Consider the following 21447-nt stretch of genomic DNA (forward strand, 5'->3'; position numbering starts at 1 on the left):
TTAATTACCACCTCAATGCTTAGGATTCTCAAAACTATCTATTCTGTCCAGATCTCTCTGTTGTCCTCCAGTCTCTCACATCTTCAACTGCCTTTCAGATAGTTCAAACTAGATGTCCAGTAAACCTCTTAAACTAAATATATCCAAAAAAAAACTCATTATCTCTCCTTCCTACCCTAACCCCACTTCCCTATAGCAGACAACACCATCCTTCCAGTCCCTCAAGCACACAGTAAAAAAGTTATCCTCAGTTCCTCACTATCTCTTGTACCCTGCCATAACCAAGTTGTTGCCAATACCTGTTGATTTCACCTCTGCAATATCTCTTGAATTCACCCTCTTCTCTCTGACACTGCCACCACTCTAGTACAAGCCCTTATCACCTCACACCTGGATTATTGCAATAGCTTGCTGGTGTCTTCCAGCCTTGAGTCTCCCCTTACTCCAAACCATCCTCCTTTCAGCCACCAAAGTAAAATGTAAATGTGACCATGTCATGCCACTCCCCTATTCAATAAATTCTGGTGGTTTCTTATTGTCTCCAGGATCAAATACAAAATACTCTGGCATTTAAAGTCCTCCATAATTTAGACCCCTCCTATCTTTTCATTTTTCTTATACTTTATTCCCTATAATATTTTCTCTGATCCAATGACACTGACTTCCTGATTGTTCCATTAACAAGACACTCCATGTTTCAGCTCTGAGCATTCTTCCCATGGCTGGACCACCCTCCCTCTTCAACTCTACTAACTTTTCTGGTTTCCTTTAAGTCCCAACTAAAATCCCATCTTTTACCAGAAGCCTTTCCCAATCCCTCTTAATTCTAATGCTGTCACTCTTTTAATTATTTCCTATTTATCCTGTATATAGCTTGCTTTGTACATAATTGTTTGCCTATTGTCTTCCCCATTAGACAATAAGCTCCTTGCAGGTAGGGACTATCTCTTGTTGTCTCTCTTTGTATCTCTAGCACTTAGCACAGTGAATTACATATAGTGAATAGGTATGTAACATGGTAGTTTTCAGCAGAAATCAAAGCTAAGAACAATTACATGAAAAAATGCTCTGAATCATTACTGATTAGAGAAATGCAAATTAAAACAACTCTGACATACCACCTCACACCTATCAGGCTGGATAAGAAGAGAGAAAAGGAAAATTACTAATGCTGGAGGGAATGTGGAAAAGCTGGGACACTAATGCACGATTGGTATAATTGTAAATTAGTCATTCTAGAGAACAATTTGCAATTATGTCCAAAATGCTACAAAACTGCACAGCCTTTGACCCAGCCATACCACTACCAGGTCTATATCCAAAGCAATCAAAGAAAATGGAAAAGGACCTATTTGTACAAAAATATTTTAAGCAGCTCTTTTTGTGGTGGCAAAGAACTGGAAATTGAAGGTCCGTCCATCAAGTGGGTAATGGCTGACCAAGGTGTTTTTGTGATGGAATACTATTGTGCTATAAGAAATGAGAAGCAGGATGATTTCAGAAAAACCTGGGAAGCCTTATGTGAATTAATGCAAAATAAAGTGAGTAGAACCAGGAGAACACTGAACCAGTAACAACAGTATTGTGATGATCAAATGTGAAAGACTTAGCTACTCTGATCAAACAAAGATTCAAAACAATTCCAAAAAGACCCATGATGAAAAATGCTATCCTCCTCCAAAGAGTGAACTGATAAAACTCTGATAGCAGATTGAAGCATACTGTTATTTTACTTTACTTTTATTGGTTTTTTTTTAAACCCTTGTACTTTCGGTGTATTGTCTCATAGGTGGAAGAGTGGTAAGGGTGGGCAATGGGGGTCAAGTGACCTGCCCAGGGTCACACAGCTGGGAAGTGGCTGAGGTCCGGTTTGAACCTAGGACCTCCTGTCTCTAGGCCTGACTCTCACTCCACTGAGCTACCCAGCTGCCCCCTTATTGGTTTTTGTTTATGTTTTATTTTGCAACATAATACAGAAATATATTTTATATTACCTCACACAGATAATCGAAATCAAATTGCCTGTCTTCTCAAGGAAGGGAGAAGGGTGGGAGGGAGGAAGATAATTTGAAACTCAAAAATTCCTTAAAAGGTTGTTAAAAAACTTTTTTACATCTAATTGGGAAATATTTAAGAAAATAAAAATAATTTTAAAAAAGAATATGTAATCTCAGCACGATGGACTGCAAAGATATGAAAATTAGCCCAATAAAAAGAAGGGTATACCAATTTGCAAAAGACACAAATAGGAAAAAGAAGAGACAAAAAGCACCAATGGAATATGTGGAACAAGATTTGAAAACAGAAAAATATAGTGTTAAGAAGCTGAATATATACATATATACATATATGCAGATACATGCAAGAAAGTGAACTATTAAATCAATGTAGAGAAAAGTTTCCAGAATTTTTTTTCTTAACTTTGACAAACAATTTCATTGACATGAGGATTTCTGCTCATGTACTTCCTTTACAATCCATATTCAGAGAATACCAGGAGTACTAAAATTTAAATTTAATTGACTCGTTCAGCCTCACAAACCTCAGTCTTCTGAACTTGAAGTTAGTTTCTTAACACTAGGTAATACTGCCCACCAATCAGAAGGAATGCAATGATAATCTGCATCAGCATAGCATAGATTTAAAATTGAATTTAAAATTAAAGAATTACTGAGGTTGAGCTAGACATTAGAAAAGAACCGTGATAAATATAAGAAAGAAGTAGAAAATTTCAAAGAACCAAACATTTGAAATGCACTAGCTGATCAAGATCTGAAACTAGTGTCCTTGGATTCTTCAAGAGCAGATAGAAAAATTACAGGTTTTCCAATTACCTGGAGAATGTATACAAAGTACTAATTTTTATAAAAGTAATAAGAGATTCTGAATCAGGGTTCTCAATAAGAGCTGATAAACAACAGGAAAAGAGGCTCAGGTTGTAGAAATGGCAACATATTTAAGGAAGTTTTTCTGTCCTTTCAGGGACAGAGATTAGTAGTGCCCAGGAGATAAGAACTATGAAGCCATGAACTATGCCCAGAGAAATATCAATTATAAATGTAGGTTGCCTCAGTCACACATGTAGTCAACTAGTTTTTATTTTATATTTTATGTTGTTTTCTTTTGTAGTTAAAAGCATATACAAGCAACTTATATCCTTTTTTAAAATGTGTAACTATGAGAATGCTCTATAGAGGTGTTTTATATGTAATCTCAGCATTATAATTTTGTAAATTATTATAAAGTCATGTTGAATGTTGTAGATTCCAATAAATTTAATTCAGAAAATAATATTCTATTTTGTATAATGATTGTTGGCTAAACTGAACTTGTTGGAATTTACAAAATTAAAAGCCAGTGCTACAGATATTACAGCTTTGTGGCTATAAAAAAAGGAACCAAATCAACTGGGGGGAAATACCCACTTGTCTTAGGATATCTCAAATTCATTCATTTATATTCATTAATTCTTTTATATATTCATTATTCATTAATTCATATTATATTCATTTTTAAGCACTTACAAAATGCTACTAAATGTGCTCGGTGTTGTAGATTTAAAAAAAAAAAAGTGAAACAGTTTCAGCCCTCAAAATACCTACTTGGATTACAGATATGGAGTTGTAAAGGATCTTAAAATCTAATTAGTCCAGTTCCCTTATTCACAGAAGAGGAAACTCGGGCAAAGATAAATTAAGTGACTTGACTGGGTCAATCTGAACTGGAAATAGCCACTCCCTTCATGGAGCTTAGAGTCCAGTAGGAGTATAAGACACAAATTAAATGTGTTAAGAAATTGTGTGGGACCTTTGTGTTGTGGTATTCTCTTTTGGGGAGTTTGGGAGGGGGGAGAAGGGAGTGAGAGCTGGAGACATTTAAGTGGAAGGTCATATTTAACCAAAAATAATCAGGGAAGGTTTCAAGGAAGAGGGAATATCTGAGCTGGGCCTTAAAGGAATTAAGAATGGGAATGAATTCAACAGGTAAAGTGACAATTCAAATTCAACATGTTTTAAAGGGAACTTGTTATTCTATCGTCATCCCAAACCCACTTCTCTAAATGTCTCTATTTCTATTAAATTTACCGTCATCTTTTTGGGTGCCAAGGTAACAATCTTGAGGTCACCTCACTCTTTCTTTGCCCTCCATTCCCAAATAGTTGCCAACTCTTGTTGATCTCAAAACCATGCCATTCTCTCCATTTCCATTTACAAATTCACTAAACTAGTTCTAGCTCCTATAATTTTTTGACTAAACTACTGTATTAGCCTCACAATAAGTCCACATGCTTCTCCCTATTATCCTTTCTATGTAGGGCTAACAAAACAGATCTAACCATCATTTCCATACCCAAAAAGTCTATTGACTCTAGGATAAAATACAAACTTCTCAGCCCAATATGTAAAACCTTCCTCAATATGACTGGGTATTAGGGTTAATTCTGGCCCCCAACAATTGCTTTTTATCTCAGATATGCAAGGCATTCCCATTTAGAAAGTACTGAACAAAAGACCTCAAGTGAATTTTAACAATGTATCATAATGTTAAGTCTGGAGAACAGGTTAGGATTATTAAGGGTTAAATCAGATAATCTGGCCATGAACAAACTCAATCACACCTTTGTTCTTTGTTTTGCTATGAAGCCCCTTATGAGGTAACGGCTACCTTACTAGAAGAATGAGGCTATGGGAAAGTTTCTCAGAGTCCAGACAAGGCCATGAGAGTAGGCACTTTTTTCCTAAGAAAAAAGGCTCCAAAACCTACAAAGTGAACAACAGGGTGAGCCAAACTTTCTCCCCACCTATTTCCTTTCTTCTGTTTTTTAAAAATATATGACCATGTAGGTGGAAAAAAAGTGAGAGATATAATACTGTGGAGACAGAATCTACAAGATCTGGCAATTGACTAGATCTGGAGGGTAAAAGAGAGTGAACATTCAAGGAAGACTCCAAGGTTACAAATGTTACTGAAAAGATAGTGGCACACTTAATAGAAACAGAATGTTAGGAGGAGTGGGTTCGAGGGTAAATATATGAGTTCTTTTTTTAGAAATGTTGAGCTGGAGACATGGAGATGTTCAGCAGGCAGTTAGTGATATAACAACTGAATCTTAGGAGAGTGATAAACTTTATAAGGCCCTACATCTGAAACCTGGCTCTGCCATTTACAGTAAACTGTATGATTGTGGGCAAGTCATTTACTCTCCCCAATTATATAATTTATAGAGTGAAAGGATCAAATTAAATAAGAGGTTCTTACCTTTTTATCTTAGACTCTTTTGGCAGTTTGATGAAGACTATAAATATCTCAAAATAATGCTTTTTTTTAAATTGAGGGAAATGGTAAATTTCTAGCAGTAAAGGTTAATGAAAATAAAAATGCCATTTTTTCCCATCTAATTTCAAAGACTCCCTTGAAATCTAAAAAAAGGCAAGGTCCATGGATTTAGGTTGAAAGCTCCTGATTTAAATGATTTTAAGGTCTCTTTCAGCTCTAAATTCATAATCATAATCACAAAATAGTTTCAATGCAATATAGAAACAAAAGCCATTCTGAAAGGGGCTGAGAAGTGAGAATTTAGAAGCACTGGGATTAGACACTTTACAAGAAATTCAGTAGCAAAGGGCTAGATAAAAATGTGTTAGAGAGAAAAGGTAGTACAGTCAAAGGAAGGGTTTGTATTTGTTTTTGAAGACTGAGAATCATGAACATATTTCCAGGCAGATGAGAAGGAGCCATTGTTTGGAGATACATGAGAGTTATGTGCTGGTGCTAGGTTCTGGAGGAGTCAGAGAAAAATGGAATCAAGTAAAATCATGAATTAAAGTTATATCCTATTATTATAAATAACTTACAACTATATAATTTTAAAAAAAGAAAGTTAACCATATGATTGATCACATAGTTTGATGGGTATATGATTAGGGATTTTGACTTTAAATGATCACTCTATTGCAAATATTAATAATATGGGAAAAGGTTTTGAACAACAGCTAAACAAACAAACAAACAAACAAACAAACAAATAAAAAAATAAATAAAAAGAAAGTTAACACTTACAATTCCACAAGGTTTGGGAGCTTCTGAGCAAGATCTTCTGGCTGGAGAAAAAAAAATTCAGGCCTTACTGTTTTTAATTCAAAGAAAAGCACATGAAATCTCTAGCTATCACAATTATATGCTATTATATTAATATTTAAATAATAAACATATTATAAAAAACTGAATGACACTATTCAGTATACTGAAGTTTTATTAAGCTTGTATACTATATTTTATTAAAAAGCAGCACAGTATGTAACCATGATAACTTTTCTAAAACATAAAAATTATTTTTAAAAAAAGCAGCACAGTACAATTATCAATATATGGGATGCAACTGAAAAGAGAAACATATTTAATCGTCCTTTCCACATAAGTGTTTTTTTAATCATTCTTTGGTTTTTAAGTTCCATTTACTCATTCAACTGAGTCTAACTAAATATATATTAAGCACCTAGAATGATACAAAGTACTGATGGAGATACAAATTCAACAAACAACTGGGACAGAATCAAATTTTAGATAAGGCATGGTACCTGAATTCAAGGACATTGAGTTCAAATGACCAAAGTACCAAAGAGTACAAATTTAGGTGCATACAAACTATGAAGGTTCAGAGGCAGAAATGACTTTTATACCTGCTTATGTAAAGATGAAACAGTATCTGAGTTTTAAAGAACAAGCAATATGCAATGATAAGAGTGGGACAGCAATTCAGACCACATAAAGGGTACAAAAAGCAATAGGGTGAGAAAGCATGGGACACTGTTAAGGAAAACAGTAAATTATAACTTACATTTTTTACTGTATTTTATAGTTTGTTTCAAAGACCTTCCGCAAATATTTATACAAGCTAGTCGGGCTATTCTGATTTGATTGCTACTCTTCTAACTGGTCTGTGGCTTCCCTCCACAGGGTTACAGTATGTCCTCTAATTATCTACATGTTTGCAGTCATATTACACTAAGGAAAGTAAAGACAGGCCACAGCCACTAGATGGTGAAATACTCATAAACAAAAAAAATTGATGAAACAGTTCTATGTTTAAGGAGTAGTAGTAGGTAGATATACCTTATATATATAGAAATATTGCTAAGGTAATCTGAAGGTCAGACCACTTAACAAGAAAATCAGGAAAGGTGTAGTGTAGGAAATGGTACCTTGATGGAACTCAGGGACTTCTAAAAAGCAGAATTGAAAAGATAGATTCCATGTATGGGGCACAGCATATGCCAAGGCAGGGGGTCAAAAGTGGATTATGAAATTCTCAAGGAGAGTAATGTATTTCTGGAAAAGTAGTTGGGGTTGTAGATGGTTTTAAGTACTAGGCTAAGGGGTTTATATTTGATCCTAAAGAAAACAGGAGGATCCACTAAAGATTTGAGCAAGGCATTAACAATGGTTAGGACGACTAAATTAACATCTGTGTGGTAGATGAATTACAGAAGACAGACAAGAAAGTGGACTACATAAATTAGGAAGTTATTGCAATAGTACAAGTAAGAAGTGATAAGTATTTGAACTAGGGTAGGAAACGTGTGAATGAAAAAAATTCAACTAGAGAGATGTTTTAATAAAATGTGGCAATCAATTGGCTATACAGGTAGGAGGCAAAGATAACTCCAAAGTTTTAAATTTGGAAACCTGGAAATAAATTTGAGTTCTCAACACAAATAAGGAAGTCTTAAAAGGGGATAACTTTAAGAAGACTAGAGGAGTAAAAATGGAAGAGTTCCATTTTAAATATGGGTTTGGATTGCTGAAATTTATATAGTATTTTAAACTTAGTGAAATTCTTTACATGTTATTTCATTTGAGCCACATAATATCCCAGTGATCGTAGGACCACAGCTACACAGCCATCATTATATACATTTTATAAACTAGAGCTCAGAAAAATCAAATTAAGTTAAAAATTAAATTGAAATTTAAAAAATTCAAGGGTCATAAGGTATATCAGTGTCAGGGTTTAAACAAGTCTTCCTGACTTCCAAGTACCATATAATATCTACTGTGTCCCTAAATATGGGAAGGTTATGATCTAAATTAGACAATGATGTATTATTTTAAAATACTGAAGAAACTGCTAACCTCAGTTAAAATCTATCTGGAAAGCACCATACTTTTATACTAATAGAAAGACTTCATTTTTAGTTTTCCCATCCAGTTTTTTAATATACAATATATGTGACACATGTTCCCTATAATAATTGTTGCCATTCAAATAGCACTTTTAAAATTGGTAAAGTGCTTTACATCTGTAAGTTAAGTCACATCATAATATTCTAACCCTGGGAGATGGGCCTTATTATACTCACTTTATAAAGCTATCAAAGAAGAGTAAGTAAACAAGCATTTAAGTTCTTACTATGTGTCAGGAAATGTGCTAAGTCCTGGGGAGTGTATATATTCTGAGACAATATACAAAATAACTACTTACATACAAGAAATCTACAGTATGAATGGGAGGTAATCTCAGAGGGAAATATTGATTGGGAGTGGGGATGCACTATTAGGGGAAAGTGCCTGAAAGAAGGTTAGATCTGAGTTGTCTTAAAAAGGAAGCTAAGGAAACCAGGGACAAGGATGGAGAACATTTCAAGATGTGAGGCACTGAAAAGGCATGGAGTATGAAGAAGAAGTGTCACACCAGGAATAAGTAGGCTTGTGTAGCTGGATCCTAGTGTATGGAAAGAAGTAAAGTGTAAGAAGCCTGGAAAAGTAGAGTCAGGTTTGTGAAGTTCTTCAAATGCCAAACAGATGCCTTTACATTTGATCCTGGAGGGTATAGGGAGCCATTTGTTCAGTAGGGGAGTGATTTGATCAAACCTATACTTATGGAAAATTATTTTGGCAGCTGAATGGATAATGGATTGAAGTGGAAAGAAAACTGAGGCATGGAGAAAAAAGGGGCATATATAAGAAATGTGAAGATGAAAACAATCACACTTTCTTTAAAAACCTTCTTAGACTCAGCATTGTGTATTGGTTTCTAAGTCAAAAGAGCAGTAAGGCATAGGTAACAGGGGTTAAGTGACTTGTCCAGGTTCAGAGTGAGGACATATCTGAGGCCACATTTGAACCCAGGACCTCCCATCTCTAGGCCTGGCTTTCAATCCACTAGGTTACCTAGCTATCCCCAGAAATAATCATACTTGAGAAAAGTCTAGATGTGAGGTATGTGTGAGGAGTGAAAGATGACAGTGCTTCTAGCCTGGATGACTGGGGAAATGGTGATGCCCTTTATAGTGATAAGAAAGTTGGGGAAATGGGAGGATTATAAGGAAAGACAATGAGTTCTGTTACAGACATGCTCAGTTTGAGATGCCTATGGGACATATAATTCAAGATGTCCAAGTGTCCAGTTGATAATATAACACTGAGAAATCTGGGTTTGATATGTAGATCTAAGAATCTTCTGTGTAGAAATAATAACTGAATTGAGAAATTCTTATGAAAACATCAAGTGATATGGTATAGAGAAAGAAGAGATGGGAACCCAGGACAGAGACTTGGGAGACACTCATACTTAGTGGACACAATCTGAATATCCAACAGAGGAGACTGAGAAGAGTGGCCAGACAAGTGGTAGAAGAATCAGGAAAAAACAGCAGCACAAAAACCTAAAAAATATCCAGTGTCAAAATTTGCAGGGAGATCAAAGAGGATGAGGACAGGGAAACACATTATATTTGGCAGTTAAGAGATAAATAACTTTGGAGCACATCATTTCAATTAACTAATGAGATCAGAAATCAGACAGCAGAGGGTCCAAGAGCATGAGTGGAGAGGAAGTAGAGGTACAAAGTATAGACAGTTTTCTCAAGTTTAGCCAGGAAGAAAGAGAGATATAGCATAAGAGAGCTGATGGACATAGCTGGTTCAAATAAGAGGTCATGGTGTTCTTTTTTTAAGCATGGGATAGGCATGTATTTATAGGCACCAAGGAAGTAATTGATAAGAAAAAAAAATGAAAATTAGAGAGTGGGATGATAAAAAGGTCAATCTGACAGAGAAGATGGATGGGATAAAATATATATGTTGAAGAGTTTGCCATGTTATGTGCTACCTCTTCATGTGGGAACAGGGATGAAAGAGGATTTAGAGGTGGAAGATGTCTATGTGACAGAAGATGAACAATAAAAACAGAGAAGATGCAGCTGACTGGGAATAGCTACAATTTTTTCAGTGAAGTATAATGTGAGATCCAAGTGAGAGGGTAGAAGAAAGGTTTTTTGGGGAGAGAAACAGGTTGAGGAGAAATAAGAAAGTCTGAAACAACACTTATGGTTAAGTAGGAAAGCAAATTGATTAGGGATGTATAGAAGGCCTGCCTTGCCACTGAGAGGGCTCAGTTTAGGTTATGTATCATAAATTTGTAGTTGACCCAATTGAAAAGATTTTGTGATTTCTTTCCATTTACTAGCGAAGAGCAGCAAAGCAGAGAGATGGTAGGAGTAATAGAAAGTTGAGGTTAGGCAAAACATTATCAGAAATAGGACAGGAGAGTAAAGGATTGCAACATAGATGACAATGAAGAATTGAACTGATTCATCAAAAGGTTGAAATAGGGAAGATAGTGGATGATGGCTTGAGAAATATCTGAGAGGAGGAAGGATAGGAAGTTATGATGAAAATGAAGAACATATTTCGAGTTGTTGAGAAAGAGGTAAAGACAAAATGATAAATTTATAATCTCCCTAAACACTCAGAGCAAATTCCACTAGAAAAGAAGCTCTTTCATGAACTTCCTCTTCCTCCCCAAATCCCTACCCATGCTATTGTTACTTGAGTGTTATTTGAGATTACTTCCCATCTACTCTCCTTCTCTCTCCATATATATGTATATATGCATATGTATAGTATCTATGTAGTTGTTTATATGCTGTTTCCATAGCAGGACCACAATTTTTGCCTTTTTTTTTGTATCCCCAGTGATTAGCATTAGTGTCTGACACAAAGTGCTTGACAAATTGTTGACTAATAGCTGAGTTGTGAACAATTTCAAGAATATATCTGAATAGCTCCAATCAAATTGAATACCACTAGTGGAGTTTGATAACACAAGAAACTCACTTTATTTATTAGTCTTGGGAAAAATTAGCTTAATACGATTTTTTTTCTTTTTGTGCACACTACTGAATACCCAGCCACCTATCTAAGTTTGTTAAAAATTTTCAATTCTGGTTTGCTGACTAAAAGGATATTTTTCCTGTTTATGGTCCTATTAATGCAAATTAAAATATAATCTTGCATTTTTTAAGATTGTTGCTGTTTCATAGCAATGTCCTAAAACTATAAAATTGTTATAATCTTTTGCATGTTCTCCTATGGCATATACTTCCCAAAAAATAGCCATCAAAATATAGAAGCTTTTGGAAACTTCTCATATCCTTTGGATTTAGGGAAATTGCTACACACATAGTCTAGCAGAAACTTGGAATTCTTTAATTGGATCCTCAAATATGGTTACTTTAAGAATAATTAATAAAATGCACATAATATAGAAATGGGCATTTCATTCTCACCACTGGTCCCTGGTTGCAATGGATGAAATTATCAACTAACTAGATATATAATCACAGGGGATTTCTATGTACTCTTCACAGGTGAAGATAAGGGGAAAGGAAGGGTTTCCAAGTTAAGGAGTATATGCAGTTAGTCATCTGTTCGAAAGGATTTGTTCAGTTATAGAAAGTAATGGAATATAATGGTTACTGTCTTTCCTTTCTTTGAAAATAGGTGAGTGGAGACTTTTAAATCCTATGACATATTCCTTAGTTTTATATTTTGAGGACAATCCTATTAAGCTTAAATAACCCATTAGCTCTTTAATCTTGTCCCCTCAGCCCAAATTACCAATGTTAATAATAATCACAGTCTTTAGAATCACTTAGTAAAACATAGTATCAGAGGCTTGTATTATTTACACTATTTGTATCTATATTTCCATCATTCAAGTTGCTATGATGAGATTTTCTAGATGATCTTTTCATGATTCAAGAGCTTCACTCTAAGCTAAGTGGACTGTTTACTTACATACTAACAATGAGATTTTAGAATACATTGAATGATCAATCCAATATTATACATAGATAAAATAATCTGAATTTGTTACTGGGGACAGTCTTAGATTTCTCATTCTTAGTAATCAAATGATATTTCAGATGATCATTTATTCAACAAAACTAAGTACTACTGTGTATAGTAAATTGTGCCAAGTTCAAGGCACTATGCTAAGGTGTTAATATTAGTGGATGAAAGGCAAACCCTGTTACTGAGTTTTCCGATTCTGAAAGCTATTTCTCCTGCCAAAATTTGCAATCAGTTGTCCTGCAGACTTCAGTTTCGTTGGCACTGGATAATTCAAGTGTGGAAGCATCCTTCACCAATGCACATCGGCATCACATTTGTAAATAATTGCCTTAAAAGGTTTCTTCAGGATATCAAGAGGTTCAATTTCTTGCCAATGGTTATCCAACTAAGTATGTTCCAGAGAAAAGAACCACATCTTCCTCACCCTAAAAACCAGTCTTTTATCTACGAAATTCTCTTTGTTGTTAACCTACACACTAAAATCTCTTATGAGAAATAGCTAATCAGATATTGATCCTATTATGTATCTATTGAATGCTATAGAATATTTTCATCTATTATTTCTCACATTGAGATAATATATACATATTATGTATGTATCTTATAGGTTATATGTTTAGGTTCGCTAATGGCTCTGGGTAAATTTTAAAGTTTTCAGAAAACTGACAGCTCATTAAAAAGTTATGGTCTGAAACTTCTCATCAAAATGGAAAAACTTTTCCACAGAAAGGAGGAAAGATGTGACACATCAGTATGTCTGCCTTATACTAAGGTATACTTTCAAGCAAGTATGGATACATGAATTAGGTACCTGGACAATTCAGAGACCAACGACTTTTTTTAAGTTGGCTGTTACAGGTCTGACTTTTATGACATTCTTATGTTTCCTAACAGGATTACTATGCCAATGGTCAAACAGAGAGTGGTATTCTGTTTTTATTAGAATATTTATTGGCCTTAATGAAATGTAATTTAACTTACTTTGCTGTTTTAATTTTTTTTTTAACTACTAGCCTATTCCAGGAAGGCAACACACATAGTAAGTCAAGTAGACTAAGTTATGGCTGCCACCTGCTGACATTTCACATTATTGCTCTCAATTTTTCTTTTCTTTGTATATATAATAGAAACATAGCTAGCATGGAGGAAATATTTGCAGTTGTCATTTTGCTACTTACATATGTTTAACCATTTTAATAAAAGTTACTAATATTATCCATAGGAATCTACTGGGTTAATAGAATTTTTTATTATTATATTATTATATTTCAATGCTGAATTACAAATGTGAAAGTAGCTAATATGCATATAATGTTTTATGTTTATTTTACCTACAGTATCTTATTTGATCCTCCTGGCAACTCAGGATTTTAAAAAATAGACTTTTCATGTAATAAGTAATAAGTAGTACATATACTATGTACACAGGGATATCCCTATTACATAACTTCATATCCCTAGGTGCAATAGGGAGATCTTTATTTTATGGATAAGGAAACTGACTTGCCCATGGCCATAGTGTCAAAGGTGGAATAATGAACCTATATCTCTAGTAACTTCAAATCCATACTTTTTCCACAATGATGCCATTCGACAATGTTCTAATTATTCTAATCTTGATCCAAGTAATTTAATTTCTATTCTGAAGTTTTCAAAATTCAAAGTACTTGTTTCAGTTTAAGAAGCCATGACTATTTGGTGAAGATATTCTCTTTCACAGTACTTTTCACGAACTCTGGGTCTTTATTTAATCTTCTGGATTTGCTATAGCCAAAAAAGTTTATCATTCCACAGCTCATTTCAATTCTACTGATCATTCCATTTCCATGCATCATGCCAATCTGGTGATGTCTTTCTGAATATAGCTAGGCTTGTGCTATGACAGTCGACAAGACAAAGAGTCTTATCACTGGGCTCATAAAAGAGACTTTTCCAGCTTTATAGGGTTTTCCAGAGAACCCAGGGTCACTTCCAAGTCATGAGGTAATTATAACATAATGTAGAAATCCTTGATATCATTTCCTTTTAGAAACACTTACTTTGAAACATACATTATAGTAATAAACTTCATTCAAAAAGTCATAAGAATTCACAAGAACTTTTAAGCAGTTGTGGTGATTTTAAATTCTGACTATACCCCAGAGTTAAAAAATATGAGTTACTACCAGAAGGAATACTTTCCAGATGATATGGTCACATCACATACATAATTAAGTACTTTTTGAAAAGTTAAGTTTTTTCCCCCAATAAGGAAATAAAACTTAGCAGAATTTTCTTTTTTTATATAAACATGGTTAGCAATAGTTTAAGAGAGAAAAGAAAACAAAAGCAAGCTACACAATGAAGTCTAGAATATGAGATTTCAATTTACAACAGCCTGATGCATTTGTAATCAGGAAATCTTGATGTGATCAAATCAGACTTTGGAGCTGTTTCCTTTCAATGTTTGACTTTAACATCTCATGTAAAAAGATCTCTATTATATAATATCATACTAAAGAATGCTAAGAATCTGTATTCTATTCTCATTTGTCTGACTCAAAAGAAGACTTTGAGAAAGGCAAAGATCATTGAAACAGGCAAAAAAGTGGTATCAAATTGCTTTCTAAACCCTAAAATAATGACTGTCTTATTTCCCTAAGAGAAATAGCATAATGGTACATTAGAAACAGTACTAGCCTTAGAGTCATAAAAAAATTTGGTTTCAAATTCTAACTGCCATTTTTCACTTATATGACCAAGGAGAAATCACTCTACCTATTGCTTCACTCCAGTTCCCTTTTATGTAAAAGGAAAAGCCTGGACTCTCCAGAATCTCCAGTTCTTCAACTTCACCTCCTTTGTTGAGCACTTACCATATTCAGGGAGCTTTTGTGAGTGCTGAAAAAAATACAAATATTAAGACAAAATCTCTTTTCCGTGTGAAGTTCATAATCTAGCATGGGAATATATAAATAAATAAATATAATACAAATGTTAAAATATAAGAGCAGTGTAAATCAAGTACTGTGCTAGATCTCCTTAAGTTCTAAAATTCTACAGTCCTAGGGAATTTCAAATAGGTGAATGAGCTAGCAAATTTTTCCCATAAAAGTCTGAATTTACATAAGAGATGACAGGCAACTATTTTAAAATAGTTATGGTTATTATAGAATTAACAAATTCCATTTATTAACAGCTATTTATAAAAAGGGACAACAAATATTATAAATTATTTTTTGCAAATCAAGATCTTTATTAAAATACTTTTTCAATGACTCACAAAGTCATGGAATGAGGCTGAGTTTTCTTTTATGTCAGTGAAATACAATTTCTGGCAATAAAGGGTTTAGTATGGACCTGATAACATGCTAAATCAGTATCCAACAAGAAGACTAGCCTAGCTAAATTTGGAGAAGGTCATGATCCATTTTGTTAAATGGTTTTTAATTTTTCAAACATAGTAACTCTGTAAAACCATCTGTTAAATTGAGGAGTGGCTGGAATCTATATTAATGGAAAGGACACCAATACCAACAAAACCACAAATACATGAAGTACCAAAATAATTGACACACCTAAAAAGTATCAGGGTCATTCAGAACTCTAAAATAAAAATCTAAGATCACAAAGTAATGTGTGGGAAGTTCCTGTTTTAAAAATCTGGCTATTATATAGCAGGGATACATCATTTGTTATGGCTATTTTTCAGTTTCAATATAAATACAAAACTATTAAGGAGAAAAAAATGTTACATGTTAAGGAGGGAAAGCAAAGTTGAACAAGCTGTTTACTCCTAAAACGTACCTTTCAAATTCTTGTTTTTAAATTATCAACTGAATATTACTCTCAAAAGAGGTAAAGTTACTCTTTTAGATTCTTTGTGCCTATGGAAAATGCAATTAATGGGAAAATGTAAATTATGGAAAATTGATGCATTAATGAGAATACTTCATATTTTAACAATAGCAATAATAAAGTAAATCAGAAATAGTGAGTAAAGTGATCATATTGTGAAACTTCTATAAGCTAGGCAAACAGATGATTACAGCTCTTTACTGTTAGACTGGAGATACCTTTAAAGTAAACTAGTAACACACTGAAAGGATCCCTTAAGAAAGTATAAGGGCTAAAATTTACATAGTACTTTAAAATTTATTTAATCTTTACATACATAATCTCATTTGGACTTCACAACAGCCTTATAAAATAGGTACTATTAATATTACCAGCGTGTAGAGGAATCTATCTCTGTTTATTCTTCAAAGCTAGCAAAATAGAAATTATTTCACAGGACAACGGTAAATTAGTAGCATAGGAGATTTAATGAGCAAATGTAGCAAGGCAAAGGATATGGGTAAATTTTTATCACAAAAAAAATTTCATTGAAGACATACAGTATTTTAAATTCTTTAAGATTTTATGTTATTATGAGAAATAAATGCTTAGAAGAATCTACCCCAAGAACCTAAATTTTAAAAATTGCGTCCATTAAGATGATGCAAATATTTTTTTACCTTAAGGTCATTAAAATTTAAATTAATGACTGTTGGAGATCACAGAATCAGGGAATTTCAGAGCTATAAAGACCCTTAGTGACCATATAATTCAACCCCAAACTGAAAAAGAATATCCTCTTACAACATACCTAACAAGCAGAATATCATGATACAACTAAGCTATTTATGGAAAGTAAAACAGGTCATTTTCTGGAAATTTTGGACAAAAAGGTGTTGTCATAACTTTGAAAATAACTACATCTCAAGGTTTAAAAAAATTCTTGATCATTATATTGCAGATGTTTCTGTCAAAAAATTCTACAATATTTAAACATAACGTCCCTTTTCCTTGTAAGTTTTATTTCTAGGGTGCCTACATTCCACTACATTGAGAATTAGAAGACAGACCTGTTGCTATTATAATCCTTTCCACTAAATTTCATATTAAATTAGCAAGTCAAACACAAGAAGAAAACTAGCCATACAACATAAAGCAAACTGGCCTATATTTTCCACAACTTAAGCAACAAAAGAACAACTTTTATCTTTCTCTTCCCTGTCAGGTTGAAAAGTAGCTTTAAATGTCTAAAAAAATACATTAATATTATAACTATAGGGTATTACATTGTTAAATGTTCAGGATTTAGATGACAATTTTATATTCAATTATATTAATGTAAAATTATTTTAAAATAACTGCTAAATGAGACAATATTTTTATTGATACTATATACATGAAAATAAAGTTACAGATTCAACATTATTAACAGGACATTGTTTGGTCACAGATTCCTTTTCCTCATGTCCAGATTGTGACATACAGTTGGCTAGACAACCTACTGTCCTGGTATATCAGTACATACATCTTGGAGAGGTACTGAAGATAAACAAAGACATGAATCCAGTACTGAGTAGGAACAGAGCAGCCTAGAGGGCCTTCGAGATTTGTACAGTTCTTCTAATGATCTGAAACAAAGGCCCAACTTTTTAACATTAAAATTCTTCCTGTGATGCTGGATAGCTATGAATCATGTAATGCCACAATCTTTGACGAATTAAAGTTGTTGGTCATCCACATGCAATGGAAAAGCACAAGGTGGATGGGAGAAAGCTGCAACACATCATCAAAGAAATGAGAAGGCGATATGTAGATATGTATGAACAGAAAAAAAAATTGGCCTATCACACAGCTAGAGTTATTGTACAGCTTATGTGCTTCACTAATATCCATGCAATGTCAAGAGGTCTGGAGGAAGGTCTTCAGCACAATGAATAGATCTATTGTGATGGATTTATGAGAGGACAAGAACACAAGTCACACAGGATAAGAAGGCAAGAATGAATTGTGAATTAAACCATTAAAGGATGTACTCATATGGATGAGAAATCACAGATACATCCCAACGCACTTTAAAAATACAAAAATTCCATATTCAAGAAACATAGGAAAAATAAGCAAAGAAAATCTTTGCAAATCAAAGACAAATCATAGGTTAAGATTATAACTAAATGTTGAAAATAACAAAATATTGCTTAAAAAAGGTTTTTTAATTGAAGTGACTTAAAGGAACAAATCCATCTCACATAAGTGGAACCAAGGCAAATCTTAGTCTTTTGAATTAGTCTGTAAAAATTAAAAGAGTAAATAAAGAATTATAGTGTATCAGCTAGATAATAACAAATATCATCCAATCAAATATCTATATTTTGCAGACGAACAAATACATAATAATGATAATAAATAGCATTATATAGAACTTTAGAGTTTGCAAAACATTTTACAAGTATCTTATTTAATCCTTACAACAATCCTTGAAGGTAGGTGCTAGTATCCTCTCTTTTACAGATGAGGAAAATGAAATAGGTACAGATTAAGTGACTTGCCCAGGATCAAATAGCTATTAAGTGTCTGAGGCTGGATCTGAAAGATTAACCTGAATCCAAGTCTCAAGCTCTATCTACTAGGCCTCCTAGCTGCCTCATTTAAGACAACCTGCCTAGGAAGTTAAATAGCAGAGGAGGGATTCATAGTCAGATGAATTCAAGTCCAGTAGACAAAATAACTTTCCTATTTTAATATACTTGATGTTAAGACATAAAATTGATTGGGTGATAAAAACAGAGTCCTGGTTAGACAAGTGGTACTTTTTTCAAAAAATATAAAAACCCCAAATCCTCTAGTCACACAAAATTTTTGCAATACTAGGCCAAGTATATGGAAGTCTAGATTGTAAGGCATATGTTCCTTTACTTCACAACATATTTTTGGAAGAGATGACTTCAAGATCAATTTCTGAAACTTCTAGTACCACGTGTATGTGAAACTTCTAGCACCATGGTATTGTAGGTACTAAATATATATTTGCTAATTTAACAAACAATGTATTTGATATGTGATATTTAGCTCCTGAAGAACAACAGACTCATACTTTTGGGAAATATTTATATAGTACTGGCTTATGTACCTTCTGTTCAATTATACTACCTTGCATTTATACATTGATATATTGCAACTAAAGGAAGACACAATTTTTAAAAAATCCTGAAGGACAGGCCCCAATTTATAAAAGATTGTGTTCCACAAGTTTGTCTGAAAGTTGGGGCTTTTAAAATTTGGAACAAATTTTCCTCTAGAAACAAAATTACAAATGAGTGCAATTGGCAGGTCTGTTCACAAATAATTTACACGTAACAGAGCAAGTAGAAGTAAAAATAATAATAAAAATAAAAATACCCAGTATTTATATAAATCTTCAAAGTTTACAAAGTACTTTACAAATATTATCTCATTTGATCCTCACAACAACCTTGTGTCATTATTATTATCCCCATTTTATACTTGACGAAACTGAGGTATAGGAAAGTTAAGTGACTTGCATAGAGTGACAGCTATTGTCTGATTTAGAATTTGAACTCATCTCTTCCTGGATCAGTGCTCTACCCACTGTGCCCCAAGTTGCCTCTCCTATGAAAGCTAAACCGCCATAGTTAATACTGTTCTCTATATGAAAATATATTCGGAAAACTGCCCATTGCACGGACATCAAGGATTCTCCAAACCCAAGACACTAATGATTGTTCCTATAAACTGAAGTAAAGGCTCTATTACAATAGAAGCTTAAGAATTGGAACTGGGACATAGATATATGGTCTAGGGCAGAACTGGCAAATGTTTTCAAGTTCATGTGCCCAAACTGCAACTTCAAGCTGCCTGTGAGCCGCCCATATTACCCCAGAATGCAGAGGAAATGCTTGCTTTGGGCAGTTGGGCAGAGGGATGAGGCATGCAAAAAATGTCCTAGGGCACTGGGAAGCGGGGAAACAGAATAGCTCCCCCAGTGTTGGCCCAGCATGTGTGCCAATACTTCACCAATGCTGGTCTAGGGGAGTTAGGGAATTGGAGTCTCTTTCCATAATCATAGCATAAATCTAGGCTTCTTTCTCTCCCAAGTAGTCTGCTTTCTTTCTTTCTGTAGACTCAGGGATCAACCTAGTAGGGGGTAGAGTAGATAGAATACTGGACCTGGGGTCCAAGAAATCTCAATTTGAATTCTACCTCAAAGGCTTGTTGCGAGGATCAAATAAGATAATAAAGTACTTTGCAAATCTTAAAGTATTACATAAATGTTAATTGTTAATTATAATCATCTGTTATTTTCACCCAAGGTTTCCTGTCATCCTTGGAATACTGTGGAAAAGAATGCAGTATCACAGCTTTCTCCAGGCATATAGCATTTTGAAGGTAATGTAAAGCTTTTTACTCCCAATACCTATCAATAACTTCATCTATGTGTGGTGAGATGGAAGATATATTAAATTTGTAGGTAGAGGATGTTCTTTTGAATTCCATATCTTCTAATTAGTTTAATTTGCCATTAAACTCTTGGGATCTCAATTTCCTCATCTGTGAAATCAGGAGTCTAGACTAGGTGGTCTAGAAGACTTCCACTGCTACTTCCAAACTTGACTACTGCAAGGGTCTTCTCTCCAATCCATCCTCTTTACAGTTGCTAATGATTTTCCTAAAGCAAAGATCTGACCATGTTACTCTCATATGTAATAAACTCCAGTGGCTTCCTATGTCTTCTTGGATCATATTTGAACTCTTCTACCTCACATGTACAGTACAATATGGATCCAATATATTTTTCTTTTCTTTGCATCCCTAGCTATTTAGTAAAGTGCTTGGCACACAACAGATTCTTTAAAAATGCCTATTGACTGGACTTTTCCAGCCTTATTAAGTGATATTCTCTTTGACATTTTACAGTCTAATTAAATTGGCTTACTAGCTGTTATTCATACATGATATTCATTTTCCCATCTATGTTCCTTTACACAGGCTACCCATTTCTCTCCCATCCCATGCCCAAAATGTATTCACAACTCATCTTCATTTCTTAGAATACATATATTTTTTCTAATTCAGCTCTGAACTTTTAGCATTTTATAGTCTCCATGAAGCCATTCCTGATGCTTCCTTCCTTCATATTACTTTTCATTTTGTGTATATTATATATATATATATATACACACATACAAATAGACATGCACAACATATATGTGTTAGTGTATACACATATGTACATATACACTTATATGTATACATATCACCTCTTCCAATGAAATGGAAGTTCCATGAGAGCTAGTATGTTTTATTGTCTTCATAACCCAAGTGCCTAACACAATGCCTTGCACATAGTAGATGCTTAATAAATGATTACTAATTCAATTGATTCAAAATTCATACAATCTGCTTATATCAGTAACTCCCTATATAGTTGCTGCTCTGATGTACCAATTTTCTGTTCATTCTTCCAAATTTTAAACA

At 33.8% G+C, this 21447-nt stretch overlaps 1 protein-coding gene across 2 annotated transcripts in view; it reads right to left on the bottom strand.

The window, feature by feature from the left end:
- LRRC28 (leucine rich repeat containing 28) overlaps window positions 1-21447 on the bottom strand; it is a 167765-nt gene that overhangs the window by 136608 nt on the left and 9710 nt on the right. For both annotated transcript variants that reach the window (XM_044665420.1, XM_044665419.1), the window contains exon 3: window positions 6061-6101. In XM_044665420.1, coding sequence (XP_044521355.1) covers window positions 6061-6101 — 41 coding nt within the window. The remainder of the gene's footprint in view (window positions 1-6060; window positions 6102-21447) is intronic.

Source organism: Gracilinanus agilis, chromosome 2 (genome assembly GCF_016433145.1).
Source record: "Gracilinanus agilis isolate LMUSP501 chromosome 2, AgileGrace, whole genome shotgun sequence".
NCBI classification, from domain to species: domain Eukaryota; kingdom Metazoa; phylum Chordata; class Mammalia; order Didelphimorphia; family Didelphidae; genus Gracilinanus; species Gracilinanus agilis.